This window comes from Orcinus orca, chromosome 2 (genome assembly GCF_937001465.1).
Source record: "Orcinus orca chromosome 2, mOrcOrc1.1, whole genome shotgun sequence".
NCBI lineage: Eukaryota > Metazoa > Chordata > Mammalia > Artiodactyla > Delphinidae > Orcinus > Orcinus orca.
Genome location: NC_064560.1, coordinates 76699907 through 76718094, shown reverse-complemented (window position 1 = coordinate 76718094; position 18188 = coordinate 76699907). Strand labels below are relative to the sequence as shown.

General features: G+C 41.3%; 1 protein-coding gene across 1 annotated transcript in view; it reads left to right on the top strand.

Moving 5' to 3' along the window:
• The window catches only part of GABRG3 (gamma-aminobutyric acid type A receptor subunit gamma3), a 469101-nt gene extending 451150 nt beyond the window's left edge, over positions 1–17951 (top strand). The window contains 5 exon segments of the mRNA XM_049705846.1: positions 8091–8311; positions 17214–17485; positions 17488–17580; positions 17583–17700; positions 17702–17951. Of these exon segments, the coding sequence (XP_049561803.1) occupies positions 8091–8311; positions 17214–17485; positions 17488–17580; positions 17583–17700; positions 17702–17951 (954 nt within the window).
• Positions 17952–18188: the final 237 nt, after the last annotated feature.

The following is an 18188-nucleotide window of genomic DNA, read 5'->3' as shown; positions in this document are numbered from 1 at the left end:
CAACCTGAGGCACTTGGAAGATAAGGACAGAAGGGAGGGAGATTTCCCTCCTATTCTCTTGACTGTTAGCATCATCTCCAGCAGCAGCTGTGTCTCCTCCATACCCTTGCTCATCCTGGATTGGGTCCACCTGACATCCACAAGCGACTCCTGGCCCAGATCCACGAACACCATGTGGTCCATTGGGTCTTCCCAATTTGCATCATGCTTGCAAAATTTAAGCCTCAGAGTTCCTTTCTTGCAGAAGCTCCTTCCCAGGCCCCAGGGAAGGTCATAGCAGTGTGTGAAATTTGCAAATGCGAGGCATTTTAAATAATACTGCTATCTCTTCCTCCTCTGATTCCCCCATTACAAGTTCCTCTTGTTGGGTGCAGGTAATTGTGGACCCTAAGGGAAGGTGGGGCTGGGGAAGCTTTCAAGCTATGGTTAGTGGGTTAGGGTTCCCTGCAACTTCCATATACTATGATGATCACGGGATGAGCAAGACCCAAGCTCTATCCCAGAGTGATTGTTTCTCAAGGTCCAGGACTCCCGAAGTATGGGTGGCTTGGAGGAAAATCCTAGAGCCCAAGTTCAAATGCAGAATCCGCAAACTTTATATAAAAGAAACTTGAGGCTTTTCCCCATTTAGCAGAGGCCCAAATATACACATGATATTTCCAATAATGAATTGTGAGTTTAAGTAAACTTTTAAAAATCTGTTAATAATAAAATATTTTGTTTCATTATACCAGAGGAAGTAATAATTTTTATTCTCTCTCTCTCTAAAAAACTAACATCATAAAACATTGCCATAGAAAGGTGTGACCAAAGAACAAGCAAGCAAAGATATAGGACTTGTGAGTATGATGAAAGTGGGCCAGTTAGCAAATAAAAATAAAATCTATTTTTCCCTGATTTTGTGATTTTTGTGGCATTTGCAATTTTTGAGTATTTATGTTTTTTTCTCATTCAAAATAAATGTATATATTTTATTTAATATTATATTTATATTTATATATCCTTTTCTTAAAAAGGGCCCTAGGTTACATTAGTATCAGGTGACAAGTCCTGGACCTGCTCAGGAGGGCACCATGTTTCCCTGTTGCATCTTGAGGTTACCTGGTTTCCTGATGCTCCTATGGGTGATCCTTGTAACAAATACTTTTCACAACCCACTCTCCCTGAATTGGTGTCACTCCTCTCGGCTTTGATACAGTCCTCCCTGATGGATACACCCATCACCTGTCCACTTTCTGCCCAGTGGTTCCAGGACCAGATGGGAGGCCTGGTCCCTGCAGAGCCCCCTGCACCACCTGGGTGGGCCTCTCTGGCTTCCTGGAGGCTGCCCTCATATTGCCTGGGTGCCAGGTGGGGCATCACACCCTCTCCACATGCTGTGGGCCCAAGCTCCTGCAGGCAAGGATATTGCATCTGTCTTTATATAAACCTAGCCTCATGCCCAGCACAGAGTAGGGCTTACATGTTGGAGTGTGTGAATGGCTTCCAAAGACTGGAGGAGCCTGGGGTTAGTGGGAAGGATGTTCAGGGAACTCAGGGATGAAAACAGGGCAGGTGCAGTCCCTGGAGGCTGCAGATCTGGAGGCAGGGCTGGAGCAGGTCTCTGGGGGAGAAATGGAGGCCAGCTGTAAAGCCTTGTTTCCTATGATGAATTTGAGGAAGTAACACCAAAAATATATATTTGTTATGCTTCCATACCTGATAATGAAGAAATAAAAATCATTTTATTCTAATCATCATTACATATTATACGTTTTTAACTGAGGCATTTGAACAAAGTCTAACCGGCATGGGCCTGTAATTTCCATTTTACAAAGAAAACTGCCAGTGACTTTCAATACTAAAGGATTTGTCTGTCACCTTCCAGGTGATGACCTGATGTGCTGGGATGGAGGGAGAGTGCCTGTGCCCTGGAGTGTGTGTCTCCTGTAACCTCCTGTCTCCAAGACCCTGTCCTTTATTAATCTATCATCTTTGCATATGGCCCTCTTCTTTGGTAAAGGAAAGGAGAAAAGCATTAGAAAATAAATTTCTAGTGTTTTAGAAATTACAGAGAGATAGCATGAAGAATCATAATTTTTCTTCTGTTTTGTTAAAATGCTCCACACACTGCTGGCCTGTTTAGGAATCATTGAGCCCTCCAATTATTAAAACAAATTATCAGCATAGGCTCTCCACAAGCATGAAGGTTTAAGTTGGGGATGTTGCACATTTTTCACCTGTTGCAGTTATTAGTATTTCAGACATTAATTTCACAGCTATTTATGAGTTATGTAAAATGTTGTTTTAGATAGACATTGTAAGAATGATTTTTTTTTCCTCTGCAGGAAAGATGATTAATGCAGTTACAAAGAAAGTTTATGAGAGACATAAAAATATTACTTTGTGGGTGGCAAGTGTTTCTCCAACATTTAGTCAAATGTAAACACAATAAAACATCCACACCAGGCACCAACGCACACCATCCACATTCTGTCTTCTTGAGTTGGAGTTTGTGGCAGGACTTCAGAATAAAGAGAGAATCCCTCCAAACCCTGCAGACCCTTCCTTAGGGCATCATGGTGTGATCCCTTTCCTTACAGAAAAATAGTTCCCCTACAGAAAAATTACTTTCAGCACTGAAAATCTAACTCCAGGCAGGGATGTGGAAATATAAAATGTTAGAGGTGGAAGCATTCTTATATTTAATCTAACCCAACTCTGCCATTTTACAGAGGAAGAATCAAAGGCCAAGGAAGGTGAATAATCTCACACAGTTTGTAAACAGGGCAAAAGTGGAGTGGATGCCTACACCGGCGTTCTTTCTTCACCGCCTGGTGGTGGTTCCCATATCTGGCAACTAGATTGCAGCTGCTGCAGCTGCTCTCACTCACATCCAGGGAAGCAGATTTTTTTTAAAAATTTGTTGACATATAGTTGATTGACAATGTTGTTAGTTTCAGATGTACAGCAAAGTGATTTGGCTACATATATATATGTGTATATATATATGTATGTATGTATGTGTGTATATATGTTCTTTTTTACATTCTCTTCCGTTATAGGTTATTACAAGATATTGAGTATAATTCCCTGTGTTATAAAGTAGGTCCTTGTTGTTTATCTATTTTATATATAGTAGTGTGTGTACGTTAATCTCAACCTCCTAATTTGCCCCTCCCCCACCCCTGCTTTGGTAACCATAAATTTGTTTACTATGTCTGTGAGTCTGTTCTGCTTTGTAAATAAGTTCATTTGTATCCTTTTTTGGAGTCCACATATAAGTGATATGATATGATATTTGTGTTTGTCTGGCTTATTTCACTTAGTGTGATAATTTCTAGGTCCATCCATGTTACTGCAAATGGCATTATTTCATTCTTTTTATGGCTGAGTAATATATCATTGTGTGTGTGTGTGTGCGTGTGCGTGTGCGTGTGTGTGTGTGTGTGTGTGTGTGTGTATACATATATCACATCTTCTTTATCCATTCACCTGTCACTGGATGGTTATTTCCATGTCTTGTCTATTGTAAATAGTGCTGCAGTGAACACTGGGGTGCATGTATCTTTTTGAATTATGGTTTTCTCCAGATACATGCCCAGGAGTGGGATTCCTGGATCAAATGGTAGTTCTATTTTTTTTTTTTTTCGGTACACAGGCCTCTCACTGTTGCGGCCTCTCCTGTTGTGGAGCACAGGCTCTGGACGCGCAGGCTCAGCAGCTATGGCTCACGGGCCCAGCCACTCCGCGCCATGTGGGATCTTCCCGGACCGGGACACGAACCCGCGTCCCCTGCATCAGCAGGTGGACTCTCAACCCCTGTGCCACCAGGGAAGCCCTCTATTTTTATTTTTTTAATGAATCTCCATACTGTTCTCCACAGTGGCTGCACCAATATACATACCCACCAACAGTGTAGGAGGATTCCCTTTTCTCCTGGGAAGAAGATTTTGACTATATAGTTTGGCACAATTGGTACTTAGCAGCTGTGTGACTTGATGAAAGTTACTTAACCTCTCAGGCCTCGTTTTACCCCCTAGCAGAAAATCATTATTGTCTGTCTTAATAGTCAGTGCCTGGTGGGTACAAAAGCATCTGTGCCTCATGGGGGTGACTTTAGGTGATGCTGCTTAGCTTGATATATGATTTACCCTTCTCAGATCTGCATTTTATTTTTTATTTTATTTTATTTTATTTTGCGGTATGCAGGCCTCTCACCGCTGCAGCCTCTCCCATTGCGGAGCACAGGCTCCGGACGCGCAGGCCCAGCGGCCATGGCCCACGGGCGCAGCCGCTCCGCGGCACGCAGGATCCCCCCGGACCGGGGCACGAACCCGCGTCCCCTGCATCAGCAGGCGGACCCTCAACCACTGCGCCACCAGGGAAGCCCTCAGATCTGCATTTTAAAACGTATTGTGAAGGGACATAAATGGGGATGGAAAGCAGAGAGGATAAGTAGGGAAAGGGCGTAAAGAGGAGGACTATTTTGTCATTAGGAGACTTTCTGATTTTTCATTTTTAAACAATAAAAAGACCCACTTGGAAATTTTTACTTGGAGCCCTTTGGTAACTTTGGCAAAATTATTGAAGTTTTCTGAGTTTCAATATCCCTGATATAATATAGGGATTTAAAAAAATCTGGTTGGTTTTAGATTCTTTCCAAAATACACTTGAGGCCTTTACAGAAAACAGTCTTTACTGGCTATCATTACCCACATGATTGGTGGACCTTGGCCCTGTTGAGGAGAACATCTTTATCCTTCTCTCCTTATTCCTTTACCCAATAACCCAGTGTTAAAGGGAAAAAGGAAGTAATTCGTTTAGATACCTATATGTACTGTACTGGCTATTCTCACAGCCTGAATTTTATTTAAAGTTTTGAGTGTGTTCTCATGTTCTCTGTTCAAATATAGTCTCTATTTTATAGTCAGCAATCATCATTGTTTGGCTAAAATCTTGCCATCAAGGAGGTGAGGGGTCTGCTCCCCTGCCCCATTTGGCTGAGTCTGTACCACAGCATTATTCCTACTTCTCAGGAGTGTCTTTGACTTTCCTGCTTCTTGTGTTCAGGGCCCTAGCAAGGGAGGCATCTATCTGCCCAGCTCACTCCTGTACCTCACTGAGGTCTTGTTCTAAGTCACCTTCTCAGTGAGGACCACAGCCCCCGCCCCTGCATCCCACTCTCTCTACCTTTTCACCTACAATACATGTCTGGTGTGAATCATCTAGACACTGATCATGTGGGCACAGTCTCTCAGGGCCTAAAATGGGAGCATGTGAATCTATCATGTGCCCACAAGGAGGGATGCTGCAATACTTGGTGAATAGTACCAATGACCACCATGATCTGTCTTTAGCTGCCAAATGTTTTGTCTGTCTCTCCCTAATCAGGACAGACACACTCCTCCCTTCTTCAATTGAGGTAACCCCAAAGGTCCACCCAGTCCCATCCCCAACGTCATAGTTACCTGTATGTGTACGTCTTCACATCAAGTTTGCACATGGCTTTCCTTGATCCACCGACCTCTAAACTGAAAAGAAAAGCTATCTAACCCACACCTACATATACAGTATAGCTACAAGGATGAAGAAAGGCCAGGATAATCACAATCAACCCACTGGTTTGCAGCAATTCTGAGACCCCAGTGGGCAGATCCTGAGTGGGCTCTCTTCCCTGGGAAGAGAGTGTCTTTGATTAAGCTTTAACTTGCTCCCAGAGTTGGGCTCCCAAGAACTCTTCTCCTTGGCTCTTGACTCCATTGTCTGGGAGTTTTCCTTTTCCATTAACTGTTCTGGCCATGGAAAAGTTAACATTGGAGAATAAGCCTCCTTTGGGGTCCAATCAGCTTTTCCAAGCCACGATCTACCCATCACAAAAAGAAATGCAAGAGTACATCTAAGTCTCAAATAGTCACAGACATTTTTTCCTGACTTGAGGTTCCTTTGGCAGTAGAACTCTCTCAAAACCCAGCCAGCCTCTTACCTGATAGGCCAGTTTAACAGTTGCATAGATCTTGTGTCAACACGATTCCAAGATCCATGATATGCCTTTGTTTTCAATGCCACTGCCTCTACCCAACCCTTTGCCTTCACTCTCACCTTTAATTTTTCTCTTAAATTAAGTACAGACACCTTGGTCCCATCAGTGTTCAGTGGAAGAGTCATATATTAGTCACTTGTCCTTGGAGCCATATTTGCACAAAGATTTTGCATCATGACAACTTAACCCATTTAGAGATTTTTAGCAATGGGTCTGATTATTTCTGCAAAGGTGAGTTTCAATAGGCTTTTAACAGTCAAAGCATTTCTTGAATCTTTGATTTACTGATAGGGTGAGAAACATTTGCTTCTTCCATTCCTACAAGAATCAGTGTTTGTTTTATCTTTCTTTTCTCTTTTTTCAACTAAATAAAAGTTGCAAGTTATTATCTGGGGATCTTACTGAGGACTTAAGCCTGGGAGACAGCCTTTCAGATAGCTCTGAGGAACTGCTCTGAAGAGTTAAGGGAGAAGCCAGGATACATAGACTTTTGCTGGGAAAAAATGTAGTCAAACATCAAAAGATCACTGCTAATTACAAAGAACAGATATTTCAGGTTAATGATTTTGGTGCTTTTCTATGTATGGGAAGATGTAAGAATCTAGGTTCATTGACATTATTCCTTAAATATGCATTTAACTATCTAGGGCCAGTTTCCAAAGCACAAAATACTTCCTGTTATTCTCCATCCTGAATTCCCCTCAGGGCACACCACTGCAGGGGCTGATGGCTTGGTCCTTGTAGAACTGGAAATTGGGGCAACATTCTTTGCTTACTGGAATGGCAGGCAACAGTCTCTGTTCACACTTTCATAGCTGCTTTCAAACCAGCCAATTATCCTCTGAGATAATTTCTTTCTTGTGTTAACTTACCAAGCATAGTCAATAGCAGTCAATACATCCGACATGTCATGTTTTTTCACCTTGATTGTCTGTTTAAGGCCTGTTTTCCCTGACTGGAATATAAGCCCCATGAAGGCAAGGGCTTTTCCTATTGGCACAGTTCTGGGCCTTCAATGGTTTTCAGGGTCTGACATAGTCAGTGCAACAAAGACATGATGAATGAGGGGATAAGTTAATAAAAGGCTGGATTTGGTCTGTTGAATTACCTGTGTCAAAAAGGTTCTTTAAACCAGAAACTCAATGAAAAGGGTAAATATGGGATTTGTTGAAAATTACTGAACTCTGTAAAAGTAATTCATTTATAATATCTAATATGTAAAGAAACTATGAAAGATATTAAAATCACTAACAGTCTTCCTCTAGCTCCTCCTTACTATGGACCTAAAGCTAATCCTTTAAACTGTGATTATGGGAGGAGCCTCTGAGGTGGTCCAGGCTCAAGACATTTCTCCATGTCTCACAGTGACGTCAGCCCCATCCTGTATCTAATGCTGTAAATACTGGGGTTGCTTCCAGTTACAGAAGTAATTTGAGTGCCATCAGCCCTTTTTCAGAATCAGCATTCAGCTTGGGTGTCTATCAGCTCTATTTTTTTTTTTGTCATTGCTTATTTTTTGCTTTTTGATTTGCATTGTGTTATTTGAGAAGGCTCTTGAGTGAAAATGATAATTATTATTATCTGAGCTAATACTTTCTGGATAATTTGTTTTATGCCAGGCACTAGAGCTTTTTATTTAACTATTTATTTCCTTCCATATAACCCCTTTAGGAGGTAAGCACTACTATTCTACCCATTTTACAGATTAGAGAATGGTAGATTTTGATACCTGCCACAGCTTGGACTTAGGAATATAGGAGAGTCTGCATCTATGTTCTGAATTGTATTCTACTACCTCTTGGCCCCTCACCACACTCTATGTGTTTATTACAATTTATTATTTACAGAACATTTTCACATATGTTATCACACTGTTGACAAATAATATCAGTTACCTTTATTGAATGTCCATCACGTTGATCCAGGCACAGTGTTAGGCACTAACAGAAAGGGATGTGGGCAGGTGAGGATGCAGACATAAGGAGAACCATACTCCTGAGAAAGAAAACAAAACCTGCAGAAAATCCACTAATAGAAATGTCTTGCCCCTCCTTTTGCTCTGTTTCAGGAATACCAAATTGATATATTTTTTGCCCAGACCTGGACCGACAGTCGCCTTCGGTTCAACAGCACAATGAAAATACTTACTCTGAACAGCAACATGGTGGGGTTAATATGGATTCCAGATACAATATTCCGCAATTCCAAAACTGCAGAGGCTCACTGGATCACCACCCCTAATCAGCTCCTCAGAATTTGGAATGATGGGAAAATCCTTTACACTTTAAGGTGAGATGCTACTGATGGTCTGATATTGGGGACTTTAATTTAGATCATTGTAGGAATGGGACCCTATTTTTCATTGCTAAGTTCTATCACTTCTCATGTTCAACATGCTACTGGGTCTTGAGGAAGTTTTTCCTAATCCCATGTTATGTAAAAATAAAGACATACAAATGATCTGCGATGAATATAAACTCCTTCCTTCATCAGAATCCATTTCTGCTGTAAGTGCGCTGTGGAAATTATCTTTAATATGTTTAACCCACAGGACCATTCAGCTAAGAAAATAAAGATGTCTTGGTGTACTAATTGAAAAATGTAATTATAGCCAAATTTGAGACCAAAAGGAACAAAAGAGCACAGAGGGTGTTCCCTAATGCATCCCTAATGGAAGTGGCAGCTACCTTGTAATGAGTCCTCTTGGCTGTCCTCACAGAAACCCAGCAAAGTAAGAGGGGCTGTGTTTGAAAGATGTGAATAGAACTACCTGCCCAAAGTTTCCATCGGGAACTAGTGTTACCCGGGTTTGAACTTGGGTCTGTATCTCTCAATAGTCTCTCCGCTAGGGTGAACAAATGGCTGCAACATACCATAGAATGCCCTGCACCTAAGCCAGTCTTTCTGCTCACCCAGCGTTGGGATCAAGGACAGTGGTGTCTGGACCCTGCTCTCCCAGTGTCTGAGCCCTCTCCAGAGCACTGGACTGAGTGCCTTGTGCTGATTATCTCTGTCTCACTGGCTTTGCTGCTTTACAGCTGCTTCCTGCACCTCCTGTCCTGTTCTTGACACAGCCTCTCCTCATTCTGCTCCTCCTGCCTTAGGACTTCCCCATCACTTTACCCACTTTCCACTTTCCTGCTGACTTAGCTCATCCATTCCTAAGACTTTAAAAGCCATATACACGCTGAGGATTCATTCCCACATTCATTTCCAACCCCAAACTTCCCTTCTGGGCACCAGATTCTAGGAGCCACCTACCTGTGTGTATCTCCTCCTGAAAGCCTAAAAGGCATTTTGATTCAGCATGCTGCAGGGGAATGTCATTTCTCTAATACCTCTGACCAGGCCACTGTGTCCTCCTGGCTAAGTGAATACCACTGCCAGCCCTTGAACACAACCCCCTCCTCCCACATCCAGTATCAAGAGCTTTTAATTGCAAGTGATTTGTGGCCATAAGGAGAAATCTGTAATTCATATGGTAAACACGTATTTGTAGCACAGATAAAGGCACAGATTAATATCAAAATAAGCAGAAGATTAAAGAATTTTAAAGTTTCACGGAAATAATAATGTTGGCAGCTTGGGAACAGCAACAACAATAAAAGCCACAACAGGGAATTCTGCTGATGAGTTAGTTACATTTGGAGAACAGGAGTTTGTAATAGCTATTTCCTTATCAATTCTTAAAGGAATATAAATGAGACTCTGAAATGAAGGTGAGCTTCAGCAAACCAGAATAGAGACATGGCCAGTCCTGCGATCCTTTATAGAAATTCTGACCCAAGGAATGTCTGCTTTGAAAAGATGCAATACACACATTTAGTGCAGCCACGACCTGCCTAGTCAAGTAGGGGGGTTAGCCAAGTATGAAATCTTCCCTACAAGTGGATGAACTTGACATTATACCTATTTAGGCAAATATACCATTTTCAAAATGGAGGAAGGATTTAATTCAGTCAAACAGATTAAAAACAAGGACATAAGAAACAAGGACATATGAAAACAAGGACATATTGAAACAAAGACATATGAAAACAAGGACATATTGTTTTGATTTGTTTCCTCTCTTACTTGGCTTGTATTTCTAGACACAGTCAGGAATTTTAATAATGGAAACTTCCTCTGCTTCTGATAGTTAAAAGTAAAACAAAGTAACACAACACAAAAAAACCCAAATGGTATACTGAATGGATGGTGCCCCTGCTAAGAGTGAGCTCTATGTGGCCACCCCAGGCCCCAGCTCCCCACATGGTAGTAATGTGACCGCCCCTGGCTTTGCTTAGGGCCTTTGCTGGATTGTCGCTGGCTGGCCACAAGAGTGATGCTTGGCTCCCCCACAGGCTCACCATAAATGCAGAATGCCAGCTGCAGCTGCACAACTTCCCCATGGATGAGCACTCCTGCCCGCTGATATTCTCCAGCTGTGAGTACTGACTTGGGGTATGACTGCTCTGTAAATGATTGTCTAGCCTATGCTGATTTCTAGCAAACAGTCACATGATTGATTATAGCATCACTATACAACCAGAGAAAATGGATAACAGTTTTCGTCTGGGCCACCTGGGTATATTCACTCTAGACGTTGTTACATAGGACCCATGTTACAAAATAAGTAGCTTTGATAAATCTTTAAACAACTTAACCATTTTGTTATAATATTAAAGAACTCAGAAGTTGATGAACAGTTGACTTACCAAAGACCCTTACACTAATGAGCTGTGCGTATTATTTGGACATATACAGAATTCATTTGCAATAATTTTACGCTTAATATCATCTTCAAGTCAAGTGGTTTGTCTTCAAAATAAAAAGATAAAGTTTTTACTTAAATATATTTATAGTTGTCTCATTACACTATAATAGGATGTAATTTTTCATAGTATTTTATTTTCCAATATTTTACATAGGATTGATACCAGAGCTAACAAGTAATCACTTACAAATTCTTAAAGACAATATATACTTCTAAGTACAAGGCTACAAATAAAAGGAAATATCAAATTTATTTGCTTATAAAGTTTTAAAGTAAAGGTCAATATAGAAATATATCTGTGGAATTTATGATGATTCATTTAAAATATATTGACCACAACTACTTAAGTATGACTCATAAGAGTTCAACTAACTTCACTGACTATCTTTAAAATTGCATATGGGGCATGACAAAAAAATTTGATTAAGTCTCAGGCAGAAGGTTTTGTGGCTTTCTTCACTATACATTAGAGTGAAAAGACAAAAATGAAATAATGGATAAACACATTTTACAGTTCGTTTTAAATTCAGAAAAAGACAAAAGAGAAAGCAAAATTTACCTAGGGATAAATTTAACCAAGGAGGTTAAAGACCTGTATATTGAAAACTAAAACGTGTTAATGAAAGAACTTGAAGAAAACACAAATAAATGGAAAGATATTCTATGCTCACATATTGGAAGAATCAATATTTTTAAAATTTCTATACTACCCAAAGCAATCTACAGATTCAATGCAATCCTTATCAAAATTCCATTGGCATTTTTAAAGAAATAAAACAAATAATCCTAAAATTTGTATGAAACCACACACACACACACACACACACACACACACACACACACAAACTTGAATAGCAAAAGCCATCTTGAGAAAGAAGAAAAAAGTGGAAGTGTCACAGTCCCTGACTTGAAACTATACTACAAAGGTAGAGTCACCAAAACAGTATGGCACTAGCATAAAAACAGACATATGGATCAGTGGAAAAGAATAGAGAGCCCAGAAATAAATCCACATATATGTGGTCAATTAATTTACCACAAAGGAGACAAGAATATATACAATGAAGAAAGGACAGACTCTTAGATAAATGGTGTTGGGAAAACAGGCCAGTCACACACAAGAGAATTCAATTCGACCACTCTCTTGCACCATACACAAAAATTAACTCAAAATAGATTAAAAACTTGAACATAAGACCTAAAACCATAAAACTCCTAGAAGAAAACATAGACAGTAAGCTCCTTGACATAGGTCTTGGTGATGACTTGTTTAATCTGACACCAGCAAAGCAACAAAAGCAAAAATAAACAAATGGAACTATATATCATACTAAAAAGCTTCTACACAGCAAAGGAAACTATCAACAAAATGGAAAAGCAACTTACTGAATGAGGGAAAATATTTGCAAACCATATATCTGATAAGGGACTAGTATCCAAAATATGTACAGAATTCATACAACTCAATAGCAAAACAATTTTTTTGATTAAAAAATGGTCAGAAGATCTAAAAAGACATTTTTTCCAAAGAAGACATGCAGATGGCCAACAGGTAGATGGAAAGATGTTCAACATCATTAGTCATTGGGGAAATGCAAATCAAAACAACAATGAGATATCACCTCCCACCTGTCAGAATGGCTATGATCAAAAGACAACAAATATTGGTGAGGATGTGGAGAAAAAGAAAACCTTCTGCACTGTTGGTGGGAATGTAAATTGGTGCAGCCATTGTGGAAAACAGTACGGAGATTCCTCAAAAAATTTAAAATAGAACTGTGTTATGATCCAGCAATTCTACTTTCGTGTATTTATCCAAAGAAAATGAAAACACTAACCCAAAAAGATATATGCCTAGAGGGAGGGCACCATCTGCATCTCTTGGTCAGTTGAGCTTTATCCCCTTAAGGCAGGAGGGCAGGCTGACTAGGAAAGATAGGCTGAACTCAGCCTCATCATTATCAGGCTCCAGCAGCGTCTGATTGGACTTGCAGAGGAACAAACCAGAAAGGTTTATTTTTAGGAGCCACAAATAGCTCGTTTCTTCCCGTGTGCAGCATACAGAGTGCTGCCAAATGTATTTCATTCTAAACCCTTCTTGGGTTTAGACCTGAAGAGGGAACCAAGTATTCATGGCTCATCCAAATGCTTCATAACTGGTGTGTGTCTTAAAATAAACAGACAAAATTGCCCATTCCCTGCCTGCTCCCCGGGTGCATTAAAAAGTGGACCCTCTGCCAGGTGGAATGTCCTGGCAAGTGGGACATTTGCTTTGGCAGGAAAGAAACCACACAGCTCCTTGAAAGTCCTTTCTCTTTTGGATGAGTTAATCACCAAATATCAGATGCTATGAAATGCCAGCAGTGGCCCTGTGTCCTTTGAAGCAAATTCTCAGGTACAAAACTTCCAAAAGGAAGCCCGTCTTCCAAGGCGAGAGCAACAGTTCATTTTATGTATCACTTGACTGGTCTAAGGCAGAGGTCCCCAAACTTTTTGGCACCAGGACCTGGTATCGTGGAAGACAATTTTTCCATGGAAGGGGGTGGGGGGAGATGGTTCAGGTGGTAATGCGAGCGATGGGGAGCGGCAGATGAAGCTTCACTGGCTGGCTCACCTGCTACTCACCTCTTGCTGTGCGGTCTAGTTCCTAACAGGCCACAGACAAATACCAATCCGTGGCTCGGGGGTTGGGGACTCCCGGTCTAAGGGATGCCTGGATAGCTGGTAAAACATTATTTTTGAATGTTTCTGTGAGGATGTCTACAGGAGAGATCAACATTTGAGTCAGTAGCCTGAATAAGGAAGATCGCCCTCACCAAGGTGTGTGGGCATCATCCAGTCTTTTGAGGGACCAAATGCAGGCATACTTCCTTTTATCTTCTTTCACTTTATTGTGCTTCACAGATACTGCATTTTGTTTTACAAATTGAAAATTATGGCATCCCTTCCCAAACAGCATTGTTTTTTAGTTAAGTTACTTACATTGTTTTTTTTAGATGTAATGCTACTGCACACTTATCAATAATAGACTGTAGCATAGAGTAAGCATAACTTTTATATGCTCTGGGAAACCAAAAAATTTGTGTGACTTGATTTGTTGTGTTGTTTGCTTTATTGTGATGGACTGGAACTGAAGCTGCAATATCTCCAAAGTCTGCCTGTAGAAGAGAAAAGTGAATGAAGGTGGAATTTGCTCTTTGCTTGAGCTGGGATGTGCATCTTCTGCTCTCAGATATCAATGCTCCTGGTTCCCAGGCCTCAGACTTGGACCAGGACTTAAAACCTCAGTCTCTTAATTCTCAGGCCTTTGGACTCAGACTGAATTACACCACCAAGGTTTCCTGGGTCTTCGGCTTGCAGATGACAGATTGTGAAACTTCTTGGCTTCCATAATCTCATGAACAAATTCCTATAATAAATGTCCTCTTATATCTTTATCTGTATCTATCCCTGCATCTACATTTATCCTATTGGTTCTGCTTCTCCGGAGAACCCTAATACAGGGAGGGAAGTTCCCACACTTCCAGCCTACAAAATATGTGGACTCCAAAGTTCCCCAAATATTCCCGTATTCACTTGAATTCACCTGCTTTGGATGTAACCAAAGGGAGTTTTTTGGCATGTCCAGGAGACATGGCAGAGTCCAGCAGCCTGGAGCTGAGAGTGAGAATCAAGGCAGTGCCCTGGGAAGCAGGTTCCCGATCAGGGACCATGTCAGACAGACCAGTGCAGAGGGTGAGGGGGATTTTGCCATCTTGTCTCTTTGCCTGCCCTATTCTCCTTGAAGTGCTTGCCCTTCACCTGCTAGCCAGGTCATCTTCCCACATGTTCCTGGATCTCTGGCCTCTCCAACTCTTCCCTGTCCCTGCCACCTCACTGCTGTAGACACTCACACCTTGGGGGGTGGGACAGTGCCCCATGTGGCTGGTCCTGGCTGTATGTGCCTTCTATGAAGACAGTGATGCCTGTAGCAGGAAGGACAGAGCTTTGGGGTCACCTCCTTTAACTGTTACCCTCATTATGGTGTAAACCACTGCTATTCATGATTGCACTGGCTGTGCTGTCCAGTCTTGAAAGTGGGTTATTTTTATTCTGGCTCTAAGTGTTCTGAGAGGTTAAGGACTGGGTCATGGCAGAGGAAGAATGCCTGACTGCTAGGCTGTGCTCTTTTTGTGACTTTGAAGGCTGTGCTCTTTGAAGTCTGTGCTCCTTTTTCCTTCTTCTTTTTTTTCTTTCACAATGATATCCTGCCACCCTTATTTTATTTTTTAAAACAACTTTATTGAGGTATGATTGACATGTAAAAAGCTGTGCATATTTAATGTCTGGAACTCACTGAGTTTGGCAAAATTGTAAGTACACCATGCAGTATTTTTAGCTACAGGTAACATGCTGTATAGTGTATCTCCAGAACTTATCCTGCAAAACTGAAACTTTGTACCATTTGACAATCATCTCCCCATTTCTCCTTACCCCAGACCCTGGAAGCAACCATTCTACAGTCTGCTATGTGTTTGACTACTTTAGATTCCACACATAAGTGAAATCATGCAGTATTTGTCTTTCTGTGTCTGGCTTACTTCACTTAGCATAGTGCCCTCAAGATCCACCCAAGTTGTTGCAAATGGCAGGGTTTCCTTTTTAAGGCTGAATAATATTTCACCATATATATATATATATATATATATATCTCACAACTTCTTTATCCATTCATCTGTGGATGGATACTTAGGTTATTTCCATGTCCTGGCTATTGTAAATAATGCTGCTATCAACATGGGGGTGCATATATCTTTCCAAGATGGAAATTTTTTTCCTTTGGATATATATCCAGGTGTGGAATTTGCTGGGTCACATGGCAGTTCTATTTTTAATTTTGGGGGGAGCTTCTATACTGTTTTCCATAATGACTATACCAATTTACATTCCCACTAACAGTGCACAAGGATTCCCTTTTCTCCACATTCTCACCAACACTTATGAACTCTTGTCTTTTTGATGAAACCATTGTGACAATGTGGAGTGATATCTCATTGTGTTTTTGATTTGCATTTTTCTGATGATTGATCACCTTTTCATGTACTTGTTGGCCATCTGTATGTCTTTTTCAGAAAAATGTTCAGGTCCTTTACCATTTTTAAATCAGGTTATTTGTTGTTGCTGTTTTCTACTGAGTTACTGAGTTGTGGAGTTTTTTATATATTTTGGATATTAGTCCCTTATCAAATACATGATTTGCAAATATTTTCTCCCATTCTGTACATTGCTTTCCATTTTGCTTATTGTTTCCTTTGCTGTGCAGAAGCTTTTTGTTTGATGAAGTCCCTCTGTAGCCAGATGACCCTGGGTGCCCTGTCACGGTGGATCCCTGGAGGTATTGTGCCCCTTTCTCAACAGCAGATGGAGGGGAGAAGGACGGTGCAGTGGCAGGAAGGTTGCGGAGGCGCTGGAGAAGGTGATCTTTCAGCATCTCTCAGATCTTCTCACATAGTAGCAAAACCCTTCCTCTTGGTGCAGCCAATGGACTTTTGGGTGCTGGGTCACATGGAGAAGAGTGTGCACTAGAGGGTACACAGATGCTATTCACACATCCCAAACACTGAGTGCCTGAAAACCAGCAAAACGGAAGTGTCGGAGGGCTTGGAGTAAAACAAGAGTGAGAGCTCCTCCCACTGAGAGCTCTTCTCACTGCTTAGGTGTTTGCATATTGTTTAAATTCTCTGAGACTTAGCTTTCTCATCTATGAAACAAGGATCATAATACCCACCTCATCTGTCTCTGTGAAGATTAAATTAAATGACAGAATGTGTATGTGATGGGAGCTACCTGTCCAGGGCTCCCTGAGTGATCAGGAAGGAGTCATTTGATAGTTATCACTGTGAATACCCTTGTGGCTGCAGAGAGTGTTGCTGGGGGCAGGGGGAGTCTGAGAGGGAGGGACCAAGGCTGTGAAACAAGGCTTCCTGTACTGGAATCCCAGCTGCCTGCTCACTCACTGTAGAACAATGGGGAACATTCTTCACCTCTCTAAACCCTGCTAAGCCTTCCTTCCCCCATCTGCAAAGTGGGAATGGCAGCAAGTTAGAAAACGATGGAAGGGACTAGAGACGTACCCTTTATAGATTCCTAGTCGATTTAGCTAAAGATGTGCACTTGATGGGAGTTAGGTGACAGAAGCTGGTGTGAGGGATATTTGCACATTTTCTCTATTACGGTTGGATTCCCCAAAGATGCACAGCTGTGCTGGACAAACTCTGCACATGGAAGGCTTCAGGAAGAGAAAACAGCTAAACCCTCATTAGCAATTAGCCTTTCATTCTGGGCTTAATTTCACCAGTTTGGAAGTATCTACCGAACTATTTTTTGTTAAGATGTTACGGAAAAATCTGAATGAACTTTTTGGCCAACACAATATGTGCACACTTGTCTGTAAAGGTTGCCTTCAGACACTGGGTTCTGTGACTGTGTTAAAAATAAAGCCAAGGAAAAGACGGCCACTCTCTTTTCCCTAGATGTTATGAATCGTGTGCTCACTGGACTGGTTTTTGTTAGTGCAGAGTTTTTTAAGAGTTTAAGGACATCAGGGTTTCAACCTGAGAACACAGAGAAGTGTACATTTTTGGCAACTGATGGGAAATCCTATTGGTCCAATTATAGTTCAGTTCTCTGTGTTCCAGTGGAGGCAACAAGTACCCCCAAGGATTTAGGTAGGACCTCACTGAAATGTCCTACCTTGAGGAAAGCATCAGCATGCTGATTGTGCTGCCGGCCAAGATCTTCACCTTCACTCCACTGTTGGTTGTCACCCCCACATGAGCAGCAAGACCAGAGACAGCTGATGTGAGCACCAGAGCAACAGTATGCAGCTGATCCTGCCCAGGTTCATAGCCATAGCACAAACCGATTTGAAGGAGCCACTGATGGATGCTTGATCCATTAAAGGCAAATTTTGCAAAAATAACAATGTCGGAAAACCTTCATGTTTCTCACATCTTGCAAAAATCAAAACTTGAAGTCACTGAAGATGGAACCAGAGATTCAGCATCAATAACTGGAAATCTAATCACAAGGTCATTGCCTCCTTGGTTTATAGTAGAGAGACCTTTCCTATCGTTCATCCAACATAATCCTACAAGTGTTGTCTTACTCAGGCAGCAGACAAACAAACCCTGAAGAGTATACAAAAGAAACAATGCAAAGCAAAGACTACCTTAGCTATGAAGAAAAGACTACTTCCCTACGTCTTCCATAGTTCTGTTACATATCTTTGTGCAGTATTTTCATTTTGAAAATTAGTTTGTAGGAACAGAGACTCAGAGGACTCAGAGATATAACCATTTCTGCTCTGGGATGTGTTTTTGGAGGGAAAGAAGGGCAGGACGGCGGGAACACTGTATTGAGAAATGAAGA